At 37.9% G+C, this 15,360-nt stretch overlaps 1 protein-coding gene across 1 annotated transcript in view; it reads right to left on the bottom strand.

Moving 5' to 3' along the window:
* Nucleotides 1–14,531, bottom strand: part of wu:fb16f03 (eukaryotic translation initiation factor 4 gamma 1) — a 28,060-nt gene extending 13,529 nt beyond the window's left edge. The window contains exons 1-6 of the mRNA XM_053506829.1: nucleotides 14,515–14,531; nucleotides 9,895–10,009; nucleotides 9,710–9,796; nucleotides 7,023–7,223; nucleotides 6,615–6,699; nucleotides 4,995–5,134 (exon numbers count right to left, since the gene is read on the bottom strand). Coding sequence (XP_053362804.1) covers nucleotides 4,995–5,134; nucleotides 6,615–6,699; nucleotides 7,023–7,223; nucleotides 9,710–9,796; nucleotides 9,895–9,960 — 579 coding nt within the window. The 5' untranslated portion in view covers nucleotides 9,961–10,009; nucleotides 14,515–14,531. The remainder of the gene's footprint in view (nucleotides 1–4,994; nucleotides 5,135–6,614; nucleotides 6,700–7,022; nucleotides 7,224–9,709; nucleotides 9,797–9,894; nucleotides 10,010–14,514) is intronic.
* Nucleotides 14,532–15,360: the final 829 nt, after the last annotated feature.

Genomic DNA, 15,360 nt, shown 5'->3' with positions numbered 1-15,360 from the left:
GACTAGAGACTAACTACACCAGAGGTTAAACTACATTAGAGACGTTAGTTTTCAGGAAATAACTGTGCACACACGCAGCATAATAATAAAACCAGATCAGCAAAAAAAATTACGACTGAAATTTACATTTACAATTAGGCATTTGGCAGACGCTCTTATCCAGAGCGACTTACATTTTTATCTCATTACACATCTGAGCAGTTGAGGATTAAGGGCCGCGCTCAAGGGCCCAACAGTGGCAACTTGGTGGTTGTGGGATTCGAACCTGGGATTTTTCAAACCGTAGTCCAATGCCTTAACCACTGAGCTACCCCTGGTCCATTGAAGCAGAAATGACGTCAGAGCAGAGAAGAGAAGAGCACTAACAACGACTAACAAGTGAAAAGCTGTAAACTTACATCAAAGACTGCACTAGAAAAATTATCATACATAAGATTAGTAAATAGTCCATCCATCGGGAGGTCGTCTTTTTGTAAAATTTAAATAAAACAAAAACAAGAATTTCAAATCACATGAGCCAATGTTTTATTTCACAATATAGGACATAAATGTTTAAACTAAAAAATTTTATGCACAGAAAAAAAATAGTGCTCAATAGGGCTCAAAATAGTTGGCACGTTTAAAAAAAAACAGACAAACAAAAAACGTCCCAAAACTCTAAATGTTTTTCAAAAAAATTAAATAACGCATATGGCATTAGGTAATTAGTCAGTTGGACAATCATCAGCTGTTCTGGAACAGTTCTTACAAGAACAGTATTAAGTGCGTTTGTAAACCCATCAAGCTTCATGATGAACCTGTCTCTTATGAAGACCTTCCCAGGAAAGCAAGACCAAAACTGAGCTCTGCTGCAGAGGAGAAGTTCATTTAGAGTCACCAGCCTCAAAAATCACCAATCAACAACCAGCACCTCAGATTAGAACCATATATGTATCCAAACATACACTATGGGCAACATGAAAATGCCAGTTAACCTACACGGCATATCCTTTACTGTCCATAATCAGAGTTCTAGAGGAGTCGAAGAGAGAGCAAACATTATAGCAGTAAAATTAATAGCGAGCTTAACACTAAAGATAACTTAAGGGCAAAAGCTACAAAAACTGGATCTGTAAAACGAATCACTAAGGCAATAAATTTTAAAGCAATATAATTTAAAGCAAAAATTTAAAGCAGTATAATTAGTAAAGATCTAGAGCAACAAAATAACTGCGAGACATCAAACTGAGAGAAGGAAATTGCTTATTAAAGTCTTTAAAGTATTAAAGACTACTAACCGTGTCTCAGTCATTCCGAATGGGATATCAAACCTTGGTTTGGAGCAACCTTCCAGTTGTAACCTTCTTTTGACAACCATTTCAGTGCATTACAAAATTTTTGCCAATATCAAAATATTTATTTAAATTATATTTACTGTGTGAAGAATTTAGTTTTTAACCAAGTCTATTTGGTAACTGTTGTATAATTATTCCTAATTTTAATACAGCAACTTTTAATAGCATTTAATTAGGGTATAAACTGGCTTCCTCCAAGTCATTATGGAGAAAAAAAAAAAAAAATAAAAATCCACCCTTGCTTTTCCCCTAAAAACAGTATACAATGGAACCTTGGATTAAGAGCATAATTCGTTCCGAAAGTGGCGTTACGTCCACTCTTAAACCAAATCGAATTTTCCCATGAGAAATAATGGAAACTTAAAATATTCGTTCCACAGCCCAAAAAATTAATACATAAAAATATATATTGTTTTAAATTCTTTTCACACACACACAATGGAAACACTGTTTTATCGGAAAAATAAACAAAAAACCTCTCCAATGACACTCGATTGAGCGATACACTAACTAAATCACTGCCGTAAAGTAAAAATTAAACAAATTAAACTGCACTTTACCTTTGAAAAGAAGGGGTGTGTGTGTTTGTAAACGCGAAAGTAGGAGAGGGGTGTGCGTGGTACAGGGTCCAATGACGCGCGCACACAGACACAAAGAGCAGGCTAAGCCTTGAGCAGAGAGAGAAAATAAATCTTTAACCTCTCAAGTCACGAGACTTGCCTTTGTTTTTCATATGCGCTGTACACACACGCATACAGACACAAAATAAATGTTTTAAACACACACGTGGTCACAGTGTTATAGTAAACAGTACACGCGTGCACGGATGTTGATCATACCAGTAAGAGACAAGCACTAAGACCCAGCAGGAGAGACGATTACCCACAATTCTGCAGCACAAGTGAGAGAAAAAGCATTGGCTCAGTTGTGATCACGTGACGCTCGGCGTCAAAACAAGAAGCGCATGCGTGATACATGATACTCGGTACTCGTAAACCAAGACTTGTTCGTTTTCAAGTTAAAAAATTTATTTAAAAAATTTTATTTGAAAATAAATCTTCCTTAAAATGTTAAGAAATGTAACATTTGATTACAAATACACTATTGTGGGAACAAATTACAAAAAAAAAAAAAATACTAAGATTCCTACCTGAAGGTGTTGACATCTATATATAAAAAATAGAAATTCTTTGTTTTGGCAGCGGGCGGTGCATGGCCCGTGGTCGGGGGTGTTTGCACAGATTTATGTTATGCTGTGGCGTGTCACAGGCAATTATCAGCTTTTGTTTCGTACTGTGGGCGTGTCACAGACGTTTCACACCGACTGTAATGGTAGACAGCCTCATCAACCTTTAAGGTACTACTGTGATCGTGTCACAGGCGCTTCTCACTGAAAGTAATAGTAAGCAGTGTCATCTGTGGTGAAAATGGGTACATCAGGGCGAGCTCGGGGACACTGAAACCCCGAATCAGACTGTGACGAATTCTGCAACAGGCAGAATTAAGGGCTGCCGAAACATTGGAGCAGCGTGAGGAGGGCAGCGAGTTAACCGCACACTCCATTCACAGGTATGATAGCACGCAGGCATCAAGATCTGCATGTGGGCGGAGCCGTGGGTAAACTTCATGTACGTGGGCGGAGCTGCAGGTAAACCTCTAGTAAATTATAAGAGATCTTTAAAAAAAATATATCAAATGGTTTCACAAATACAGAACTATTAGGTCTTATTTTAAACGTTTATGCAGAATTTAACACCCTGGAATCAATTTTCACATCTTTAAAACATTTTTAAATGAACAAGTTTTAGCATGAAACTCTTTTTTTAATCCAGGCTTTAGTTATTAAAACCACTGAATTGTGATTTAGCAGGCACGGTGGCATAGTGGTTAGCACCGTCACCTCGCACCTCCAGGGTGGTGCGGTTGAAGCAATGAATCATGCTTAATTATTATTAGTAGTAATTATTAATATAGGGGCAGTGGTGGGTCAGTGAGTTAAGGCTCTAAGTTACAGATCAGAAGGTTGGTGGTTCGAGCCCCAGCTCCACTGGGTTGCTGCTGTTGAGCAAGGTTGCTGCGCTTGAGCAAGGCCCTCAACCCATCATCGTCTGCTCCGGGGGCGCTGTATTATGGCTGACCCTGCGCTCTGACCCCCAGCCTACTAACAATGCTGGGATATGCAAAGAATGAGGAATTTCACTCTGCAGTAATGTATACAGTATGTGATGAATAAAGGCTGGACTTATTGAAATAACACTTCACTGATAATAAGTAGAAATTAATATCAACAGAAAATAACAAAAACTAATGTTTTACTGAAGAAAATGTAAAAAGGATCTTAAGTATTAAAATAAAACCTACTTTGAATGTATTTGTCACATAAGTTTTTCAGTCAGATAAATTTCCTGACAAAATTACATCTTATGTTTCTGAAATGTATGAGGAAGTCAGTTTGTTTTTGCAGGGATCTATAATGAGGTATCTTTCGTCATATATTCTAATCAGTTTTTTTTTTTTTAGCTACTTCAAAATGTGAACCCTGGTTTTGGACAAGGACTTTCTCAGGTCTAGCTGGGACACTATCAAATAAAAAAAAATTTAAGAAGGACTAAAAAAATAATTGTTTTTTATGCTGAGTTTACTGATCCTAATCAAAATATGAATTATTTTCTAATTTTAAAGAAAATCTTTTTTTTCCAGTTCTAATGAACGAATAGTCTAGGAACACTGAAATGCTGTACAACCTGTGCTGTTGAAAAGTTTAAAGGTCATGTCTCATACAAAGTGATAATCTCTTTCCCCTGCCACACTTGGTGGTGGTATTGAAAAAGATAAAATAAAGACGATGTTAAACGATGTTAACGATGTATGACTTGCAAAACAAGAGTTTTTGTGGAAGATGAAAGTGGTTTTTATTTTCTGCAAAAAGTTCAATTAAATTTTATTTGTATAGCCCTTTGAACAAATAAAAAGTGGTATTAGACAAATTTTAGTAGATTTACAGTTAGAAAGTTTTCTCTAAGTTAAGATATGTGAATCAATTCTGAATCTACTTAATTAACTGAATTGATCAACAAAAGATGGATTAAATTGTGCATCAAACACTATGGCATTAAATTAGTAGAGTTGAATCCAGGGCAGTAAAAATAAAACATTATTATTATTATTTTTGTAAAACATTATTATATTATGTAGAGCAGGGAAATTAATACAGAGCAATAAAATACTAGACATTACTACTACAGCAGTAAAATCACTAGAGATAAAAAAAAATCAAACCAAAATCAGTAAAACTTATAGAGACTGAACCTAGAGTATTACTATTACTAGAGATCAAAGACGAGGGCAATAAAATGATTAGAGGTAAAGTAAAAAGCAGTAACATTACAAGAAATGAAATACCAGAGGAGTAATATAATAAATCAAAGGCTCCAAAAAGAGAGATTACTATATTTATATTATTTTTATGTTCGTATCTTAATTAACCCTAATCATTAATCGCATCAGCACGCCCACGTCAGCCTCTATGTCAACAATCACAATACTTAACACAAACATTTTAAAGAAATTTTTAAAAAAGCCTTTAACATGTGCAGCGGTGTTTCTGACCTGCGTGTAGACTTCTCCTGAGTGTAACAGCAGATGATGAGGGTTACTCACCTGTTTGCGTTCCCGTTTGGCCGGTGCTGCATGCTGAGGAGGGGGCGGGGCTTGCTGCTGCTGAGGGGCAGGATTCATGAGGACAGGTGCTGGGGCTACAGGAGGTGTGAACTGGGGTTGGGCGGGGTAGTACGCTCCAGCTGTAACACACAAACACACAAAGGAAAAAAAAAAGAAAACTCCATAAACTCATCATAACATTTAGGAATAAATAAAACTATTTTAGCTTTTACAAGTAAAGTAAAGGGTCATCAGTCATCCTTCAGGTCAAAGAAGGTCAGTTTTAAATAACTGTTAATGGTTTGTTAGGTTCGGATTTTCAGATTAAAACAAAAATTAAACCTAAAAGGTATGACACGGAAAAGTCCTGTTTGATTTGGTCTTGTCTGAGAGGTGTAACAAAGCGGTGTTCATTCAACACCAGAAATCATTCCCTTTGCCTTTTTAAAGAGGACTTATGAACCATTTAACGAAACGTTCATTAAAACAGAACATTTAAGGTAAAACTTCATTATATTTTAAAATTAGCTAAAACAGAGAACCCAACTTTAAAAATTCAGATCATCTAAAATAAAACACACATCACGTCATGTCACAATAACGACTGATGCACACCAACACGCTGACTTTCAGAAAACTTACTGCGATAGACATGTTTAGCCATTCTTCCATTATTATTGTTATGAAGAGAGAGAACTTCCAAAATCCTGTTAGTGATGGTGTGTGTCTCTCTCTCTTTCTCTCTCTGGGTCTCACACACTCACAACCTGCTGCTACAGAGGCTGCGGTGTGGAGCAGTGAGAACTCAAGACTAAATATAGTCATAATCACACATGGAATGAAGGAGAGAGAGAGAGAAAGAAAGAGAGTAAGTGAGGGAGAGAGATGGGGACAGACAAAAGTTTAAGACCAAGCAAGAAACAGGGAAAGAAAAATATTTTTGGGGAGGGGAGCAGTGACATACAGCCTGTGATACGAGACAGATAACAGGAGAGAGCAGGCAGACAGAAAGAGAGGATGACTAAACAAGAAGACGACATACAGACTCGCAGACGTACCATCAGTACTGCTGCTGGACGCTTTGTTCCCCATCGTCCCTCCTCCCTCTCTCTCTCTCACACAGCTACTCTAACTATTCCCTTTGTCTTTTCTGTTCTCTCCCTCTCTTTCTGCTCTTGTAGCCTCAGTTAGCCCTAAGTGATCCAGCAGGAGTGAGAGATTTGATCCACAGGGTCGAGTGTGCTGGCACTTTTGCTCTGCGCGCGTGTGCGCGTGTGTATGTGTGTTTGTGCATCCCTCAGCAACCTGATAAAAATAACTCCACGTGAAAGTGCGCATGCATTTACATGCTCATCATACCGGCTGCCGTCTGACTGACCAGCTTTAATTTAATCTTGAGAAGAAATTTGTACTGCACCCCCTAGTGGTCTGGAGGGTAGAGCAAGTAACACGATAAATTTATTACTTTGTGTATTACTGAATAAATCATATCAAAAACACACTTAAAACTAAAATCCAAAAATTTCATTAATGTATTTATTTTTTTACAGCAGCAGCAGACACCTGACCCATCAGAATGTGTGTGTGTGTGTGTACACGCGCGCGTATATGTATACACACCATACTCAGCTTGACTGCTTCCAGGATAAAAGTTCGGAGATCCAGCGACCTGGTACTGCTGAGGAGAAACGAACGAGGGGCGGTACTGGGGACAAAAAAAAATTTAAGCACCATAAAAAAACTATGTTTTTGATAGTTTTACCTGCAAAAGGTCTGTGGCTTAATTAGTTGAGCTGAGTTTTTCCCCCCATTATTAAATTTTTCTATCAGGTTTCAAGAAACTGCACATTCTGCACATATATCTAATCTAAAGTGGGCCCAGAGCTTATCCCTGAGGCACTCATTTCTGAGAAATGACAACTGCAAATTAATTTAAAAAAGAGAAATTCTTGTTACCATTATGATATAATAAACAAGAAAAAAGTATCAGTATCAAACACCTAGGGATTAAATCAGATCAGTACTAACCTGGCCGGAAATGTAGTATGCAGGAGCCTGCGAGTTAGGAAAGCTGATTGGCTGCGGTTGGATCATCATCATTTGGGAGCCTGTCTGGAAGACGTGAGGGGTGTGTGTCCCATGTGGCGTTTGAGGGATGGGACGTGGAGCGGAGCTTGCCTGTGCTCGGGAGGGGTTTTGGGGTAACGTGGGCCGAACAGGGTAGTACGGCTAGAGAGAGAGAGAGAGAGACAGAGACAGAGGTTAAGAATTTAAGAATTAAAGGTCCTACACATCCCATTTTTCATTAAATGTTAATATGATCTTTAGGGTCCTAATTAAAAGTTTGTATTATACGTTAATTAAAAATTCTAAAGGATTGTGTAAAAAAAACCACTACTTTTACCTGGTAAAAACTAGCTCTGTTCTCAGCAACCTGTTTCAGTACATGCTACTTTAAATGCTCATGACCTCTGCTGAGCCCGCCCCCCCAGTTCTGTGGGGCGTGTCTTCACAACACACGTGGGGTATAGCCACGGAAGTGTAGTCCAGTGCGGGCAATGCTTTGGACTGCATTACCCACAAAGCATTGCCCACAACGCAGTGCTTTGTGGGTAATGCAGTCCAAACTGGAAAACACTGGAATATGGAGCCTGAGCCTGTTTTCTTCAGTCGTTTTTGGTTTGATTTAAGTCAGAACCTACGCGGAAGTTTGTAATATCGCCTAACAACGCAGAAATTAAAAGAATGGACATACATCGACTCGATTTGTCTCTCATCACTGCATGGGCATGAATTAATGGGCTGTTGCGCTGCCGCGAGCAACAACAACATAAAGCGGAGAAGCTTACTTAGAGAGATACGGACGCGATGTGTTTACTGATGTGTTTACATGACTTCTTAATCTTCGACAGACATCGTTATAAACCATCTAACGTAACAAAGGTAAGCATAATAAAGTTTTCCGACTACCCACACAGTTTGCAACTAGACAATCCCCTCAATGCATTGTTTATTATAAACGGGCGATTAGGGATTATATAGAGATAGATGTACACAGAGAAGAAGCCATAACCATGTTCTATGAGAGTATAAGTTAACTTACACTCCGCATTCATCGTGATTATTAGAAAAGGCGATCTGCAAAGATTCATAGAAAAATAAATTACGCACTGAGCCTGGTGAAGATGAAGCAGGAACACGAAGCATTAGTACAGATCCATTTTTTAGGAGCAGCTTCCTAGTAAAACCTGCTTTATATTGACCCGCGTTTATAAAGCAGTCTGGTGAGAAATGATTATCGCAAACATGAACGCATTTAGGTAAATCGGCGGGGACGTTAGCTTTAAAAACTAAATTCAGCCACTGCGTCCTCAGTGGCTCAGATACCTAACCCTAGGTAGGTACCCTAGGTAGTGAATGACGACTGCTGTGTTCGCTATTACACCCAACAACTGTACACAACACTCGCTTAGGCAACATTTTGCTCCAGCGGCGAAAAACAATGGCCGACAGCTTCTTCTCACTCGGGGCGGGTCTTTGATAAAACACCAGTGTCAATCAACTATAGTAGGAGCGGCCTCTTGTGGTGTGGCGTCACATCGACAGGCATTTGCGATTGGCCTGATTTCAGAAGGGGGATGTTATTGTAATAAATGAAAAGAAAACCACTGGGCGGCTCTTTATCATCGTAGAGTGGTTGTGTACACACTCTCCTAACACACGGTTCAGTCCAAACAGCTTAAAAAAGTGCATGTAGGCCTGTATGACCCCTTTAAGCTTAAGAATCAAGCTGTGCTTCTGTTTAAGAGCATCCGAAAAACAACACTGAAACCAGCACACGGGTGATTTCACAAGAACTGGCATCTGTCACATGGGGGTTAATATTTATGCACAAGTGTGAGTAATTCTTCAACACCAAGGATGCAAAAAATAATAATACAGCATACGACTGTCTTTGAGGCTTGTGATTTAACCGTCTCTTTAAGGCATTTAATTCTTAACTTGATATGCTCGATTTTTAAACTGACTCTTTGATGAACTTGATACTATTTGACTCTGAAACTTCACATGACTCTTTAATTGATTCTTTAAAGAATCTGATTCTTCAGTTCACCTAGTACCTTAACTGATAAAATTATTCTTAAGGAAGTCTAATTTGTTAATGCGCCAAACATTCAAATTCATTCTTCAGTGCAACTGATTCTTTAATTGACTAATTACTGCTTCAGATTTGTTAACTGTGTCTTTAATGCACCAGACACTCTTACTGATTCAAATAAAACTGACTCCTGAAGGCACATGTCGTCAAAAGATTTGTTAATGTAGATGATTCTCTAATTTCTTAGTCAATGCACATGACGGTCTAAACGATTCATTTATGGACCTGATACCTTAACTCATTAATTACTGCTCCTAATTCTGTAATTAATGCTCCTTTAATTCTTTGACTGATTCTTTAATGTGACTGAGTCTTTAATGATTTTGATTGTTTTATGCACAAGACACTCAAATGACTCTGCTGAAACTGATTCTTTGCCTCTTAAGGCATGTCACCATATAATTTGTTATTGTTCGTGATTCTCTAGTTAACCCACCTGACTCTCGTACTGATTCATTTATGCACTTGATTCTTTAATTGATTCATTCTTCACATCTGACTCTCTAATGAACGCCCCTGACTCTTTAATGCACTTGCAGTTTGTGCAGTGACATACCTGTCGGGGTGGGCCCACGGGGTTCATTGGAGGTGGAGTGGGCGTGGCAAAAACCATAGATGGGGGTGGAGTGGGTGAGAAGTTAGGCTGGAGATGAAAAACAGGAAGCAGAGCACAACGCGAGTCGTTTTAAACTTTTGCCCAGATCCAAGTTAAAGATCTAATCTACATATAACCTTCTTTACCTGGGGCAGGTTAGGAGAGGGTGCAGGGAGGGGGGAGGAGGACGGGGGTCCTGGTACTTTATTCATTTCATTTGGATCCACGTCCAGGTCAGGCTCAGGCACCTACTGAAAAACTCTACAGAAAGAAAGAAATGAAAATAAACAGACATTAACGATAAAGTGACGTACTGTACATCTGAGTTTCCCGGCATCAATCGTAACATTACCGTACAGAGTCAAAAAAAAAAAAAAAAAAAAAAAACGTACGAAACACACAGAAATGCGATAACAGTGCCTGAGAATTATTACATTACAGTACGGTTTCATGAGATCAGATTTAAAAAATATCCGAGTCCATTAGCAGCCATCTGAGGATTGCATAATATCAAATATTCTCAAGAGCCTCCCACACTCTCACACACTTTTTTTTTCTCTCTCTCTTACAAACACACATGCGACTCAAGTCACATGTGGGCCTGTTTGTGGTGGTGAAGAAGAATGCTGCGTGCTCCGTCGAGACCTTTGTATCCACAGCCATGACACATCAGCGTGAGTGCGCACTCAGGAGCGGAGTCAGGCGTCACATGTCGACAAATAGTTCAAACAAACACGAAACAGTGTGTGTGTGTGTGTAACTCAATCATCTTATTCTGTTAACAGTGTGGAAACTATTTGAGGTGGGGTTGACGTGGAGGTGAACTTTCATGACCTTTTCTTTGGCAATAACGGTTATGAGAATCACAATAACCTGATGAACGGTGACATGACAAGACTATACCCTGATCAAAGCGGTTCTACAACACAAGACACACACCATGATCCATAAATTTGCTCAAAATCTGCATTTTTAACGTGATTAGAAAACTTATTTTTTAAGGATTCTGTACAATATCATGATACAGAGTGTGAAGGGGGAAATGAAACGCTCGCACCATGCACTAGCCTAGCATTTACCACAGCACACACTGCTAATATTTACTCTTTAATCTATGACTAGCATCAGAGCTGGGAGAGAGTGCCGTGTGGAGCTGCAGCCGGTCGTGACTGTGGACATGACGTGCAGCTTTCGCAGCTTTTCTCATGAGTTACAGAACGCTAAACTTAGAAACACTGCTTCGGTTTCATGTTGGACACAGCGTTTAAGGAGTAAGCATGCCAGCTAGGTGGATAATAACAGGACATGACTGCACTCATCCAGTGGGCGGAGCTTAACATGTAATAGGCAGCATCAACGCTAAGCTTTAGCTCGCCACTTTCTGCAGTGAAAAGGTGAAAATACACCTATCTGCTCGAGTTTTACACCCAAAAGGAGGGACTGTTGAAGTAAGTTTGTTTTTACCCAATAGTATTATTCGATTGTTTATTTTGTGTGTTTATTTCTGCCCCCTAGAGGCCACAGTCATGTCACTGCATAGCTGAAAACATAATGCAAGAAAAATATGATTCAACAAGTGATTCAGACAAAATGCTAATAAATAAAAGAGAGAACTAACCCTATAGAACTATAATTTGTTTAAAAAAAAAAAGAAAAACTGAAGAAAAGAAAGAAAGTAGCAGACAGACCAAACTGCAGGACAAAAAAAAAAGCCAGACAAGTGGACAGAGAAAGAATGAAAGAGAAATCATGCTGACCAGTTAAAAAAAAAATAAAAAGAAAGAAGAAAAATAAAGCGAGCAGGGATAAAGCAAAGACAAACGAGGACCATGTGACCAGTCTGACGCTCAGCAAATTGAAAGCAGGAGGCGACCCGAGGCGACTGATTCACTTCAGTGAACCGACTCTTCTAAAATGAATCAATCAGGTCAGATTCAAAGTTCGGCTCTTGTGGGATTTTTTGTGCAAAAATTAAACTGATTATAATCTAGTTTTGTCATTACAGCAGCCAGATTATCACATATTATAAAAGCAAGCAACAACCAATAATTGCAGTAAGGGTAAAAAAAAAAACATACACTGTTTACAACTTAAGGTGCATTACTGTAAAAATTGTGTTAAATAATACAGATACACTGTTTGTACGTACACGTGCATGAAGATTGTTGTTAACTACAGGCAGGAACTAAACCGTACAGACGTTCACAGTATTGAGCTTTTCAGCTATATTAAAGACAATCAACGCCTGCTACAACAGGACCAAGCAAACACACATTATACACAATTTACACACATCATAAACAAACATCAGACCTGCTTTAGTCAGCATAGTTTCTTTGCCATTATCAAGCGATTTTTTATTACATTTTAAGAGATCTGAATGACTTGTCTAACAGACTCGGTGGACGAGTAGAGCTCTGCGTTAGATCCTCCAGCGACAGACCTTAGGCAGCACTCCTGAAGGTGCGAGGCTACGGTGCTAATCACCACGCCATCGCCACTTGCTCAATTTATTTTGCAGTTAGAACATGGCGAGCACAAATTAGTCGAAAATCTTAGAAACATTAGAAGCCGCACGTGCCTTCAGCGACTCAAACTGCAAGCTCGATATCAAGTTGAATTTTACGATTTTTTGAGGCACTTAAGGCAGAAAACGTCACTGTTTCTTTATGATGCGGCACACTCTGAACTATTCACACATTTCCATCCTGTGTCGTAGGAGTGAATTATTTGTTAAGTTTGTTTAAAAATAATAATTGACAGATACACACTGATCAGTAAAAAAGTAGCTTTGTGTATAATTAAGAGCATTTGTACTCCTGTATTTAAAGTTAGTTGGTATTGTTTAAAAGCCGCGCTTGATTTTAAAGTAAGAAAATTATTGTTATAAGGTACAGGCTTTATATAATTACTTTTTAAAGGTTTAAAATTGTGACAAAATCTGGATTTTTTTATATTAAATCGGGAATTCATACATTTTACTTTATATGCAGATTTTATATTTGACATCTTTTTTATTGGCCTTTTTTTTTCTTCCTTTTTTAGGGCACGAACAGTCATGTAATTTCATTTCACTGCACATCATACCGTGTACAGCTGTGTCTGTGACGAACAAAAATTTAGATTTAGTCATAAAATCGTGATATTTATAGAAACACTGTTTTAATAAAATCAGCACCAGGGTATCATGATGTAACTGGTGATTCACGTCCCTGATGCTTATAGTTGTTAAGTTCTCACAGAAGAAACCACAAAAACCTAAATTCAATTGAACTTATGAACCGACTCACTCAACTTCTTAGAAAGGAACCGATTCACCAAACGATTCACCGCTAGTCACACAATGAACAAACCACAAATCTGTGTTCCCAACGTCTCATACGATCATATGTCACAGCTTACGTGTCATGTGCAATATTACAAATAATACAAATAAATACACAATATCAACACTTAAACTCTGATCCTGTATATTAGTTTAAACCGCTAACGTGTTAGAAATGATTGATTAGAGAGCTAGCCCTGAATCCTGGCCTTGAGCTCGGTTTAACGTTATATTTGTCGACGTGTCATGGAGAGAAAACACGAAAAAAGTGCCATAAAGTAACACAAAACTGTTGTGGAAATGAAAAAAATCACGGAAACACCACGGTATTGTGGAGAAGTGAGAAAGAAAACAAACTAGCAAATAAAGCTAATGGAGCAGAAGCTAATCAGGGCTAAGACTCGGCTAGCTGGTGTTAGCTTCAGCGGTTAGCTTCGGTTTTAACGTGAATTAAACACATTTATGTGTAAATGAAAAAGGTGACAACTATAGAGTGAAGTAATAATTAGTTTTACAGACTGAAAATTAATTTAATTTACAACACGAGAACCAAAAAAACAGCTTATTTTGTGGGTCGCGTTTAAAACTTAAAGGCTTTACAGGCTTATAAAGCAGGATTAGCCACACAGCTAGCATCCACTACTCCTCTATAAACAGACTTATTCATCACAATAATGATCATGACAAGCCATTCAACAGCTTTAAGTGATTTTACTTTGACAAAATGTACACTAAATACCAGCAAAGGATCAGATACAGGGCTGTATAAAGTTTAAATTGAAACATTTATTTCCTCTCTCCTGTTTTTCCCCATAATATTAATAATCCTCTTTTATTTGGGGTATTATCTCGGTATAATTCAAGCCAAACAGCTCAAGTGTCATCATCTAAATAAGAGAAATTATATAATAATAAAAAGTCGTCTAAAAGGTGTTAAATGCTGATCACGTGACACGATGATGACGTACAGAGAATTACAGTGAGAATAATAATCATAATCCACCATGCTGATTATTAAATCATTATTAGATAATAATTCTCGTCTAAATGCATTAGAAACCCCAAAACTAGGCCTTTAAATAAGTTTCAATTCAATTCACGTCTGCACAGACTTTATACTTCTAAAAAGAAATAAATTAACTTGGAGATGGATTGTTTTTATGTCTCAAACACAAACAAACAAAGAGAGAGAGAGAGAGAGAAAGAGAGAGAGAAAGAAAGAGAGAGAGAAAGAGAGAGAGAGATGTGAGTGTTCATACAGATACATGAACACAGTGCGTACTCCTCATAGTAATAACAATAATAATTTATTGCTTATAAAAAAGAAATTCCTCCAAATGTCACACGAAGATATGAATACTGATCAAGTTAATGACATCCTAATAATCATAATTACAATAAATAACAATAAAAACACAATGCAGAGACAGCACAGCCTTACCTTTCTCCTTCAGTCCGTAGACCGGACAGACTGATTCCTCCTTCCGGAAGCCGGGGTATACAACTTCCGGTTTAATCATGCTAGGAATTCCGTGTCACGTGACAAAGAAGCAGGAACGTTGTCCCTATATGACATGCTGTTATCATTATTGTTATTATTTTAGATTGTATTACTCGTTAAATAAGGATAAGCAATAATAAATACTTCAATAATTAATAATCAATCATTAAAAACAAGGTTTTCATTGTGTCTTTCTGTGTTTAAAGGAAAAATTAAAAATTAAACTTTAGCATTTATGGATAAATAAGAATTTTAGCAAGGATTATCATAAAATGTGTGCATTATCATTTTCACGTGTTGGGCAAACAATTTCCATTTCTATAATATAATAAACTAAATATCATCAAATCCATGGAGACTTTCTCGTGGTCGTCCATGAGGTGGGAACTGGGGGGCAAATATTTTTATAAATGATTTTGGTACGCATACACAGTACATACAGTGACACGTCAATAGTGACAGTCAAACTACACAGAACATCGAATCAGATTCTGATCACTTTTGACTCACCCACTCATCGTCTACACCGTTCCATATCAGTTATCATCCCAAATGAGTCTGGTTCCTCTCCAGGTTCTTCTAATGACATCTCAGGGAGTTTTTCCTTGCCACTGTCGCCGTTGCTCTCAGCTTGCTCATCAGGGACAATTCTATCATTTTGATTTATACACATTAACATTTCACACAAACCTTCATTATTTCTTTTGATTGTGTAAAGCTGCTTTGCGACAATGACAGTTGTTAAAAGCGCTACACAAATAAAATTGAATTGAATTAATCCTGTAT

This window comes from Clarias gariepinus, chromosome 11 (genome assembly GCF_024256425.1).
Source record: "Clarias gariepinus isolate MV-2021 ecotype Netherlands chromosome 11, CGAR_prim_01v2, whole genome shotgun sequence".
NCBI lineage: Eukaryota > Metazoa > Chordata > Actinopteri > Siluriformes > Clariidae > Clarias > Clarias gariepinus.
Note: the sequence above shows the minus strand (reverse complement) of the source record. Positions and strands in the feature narration are given on the sequence as shown.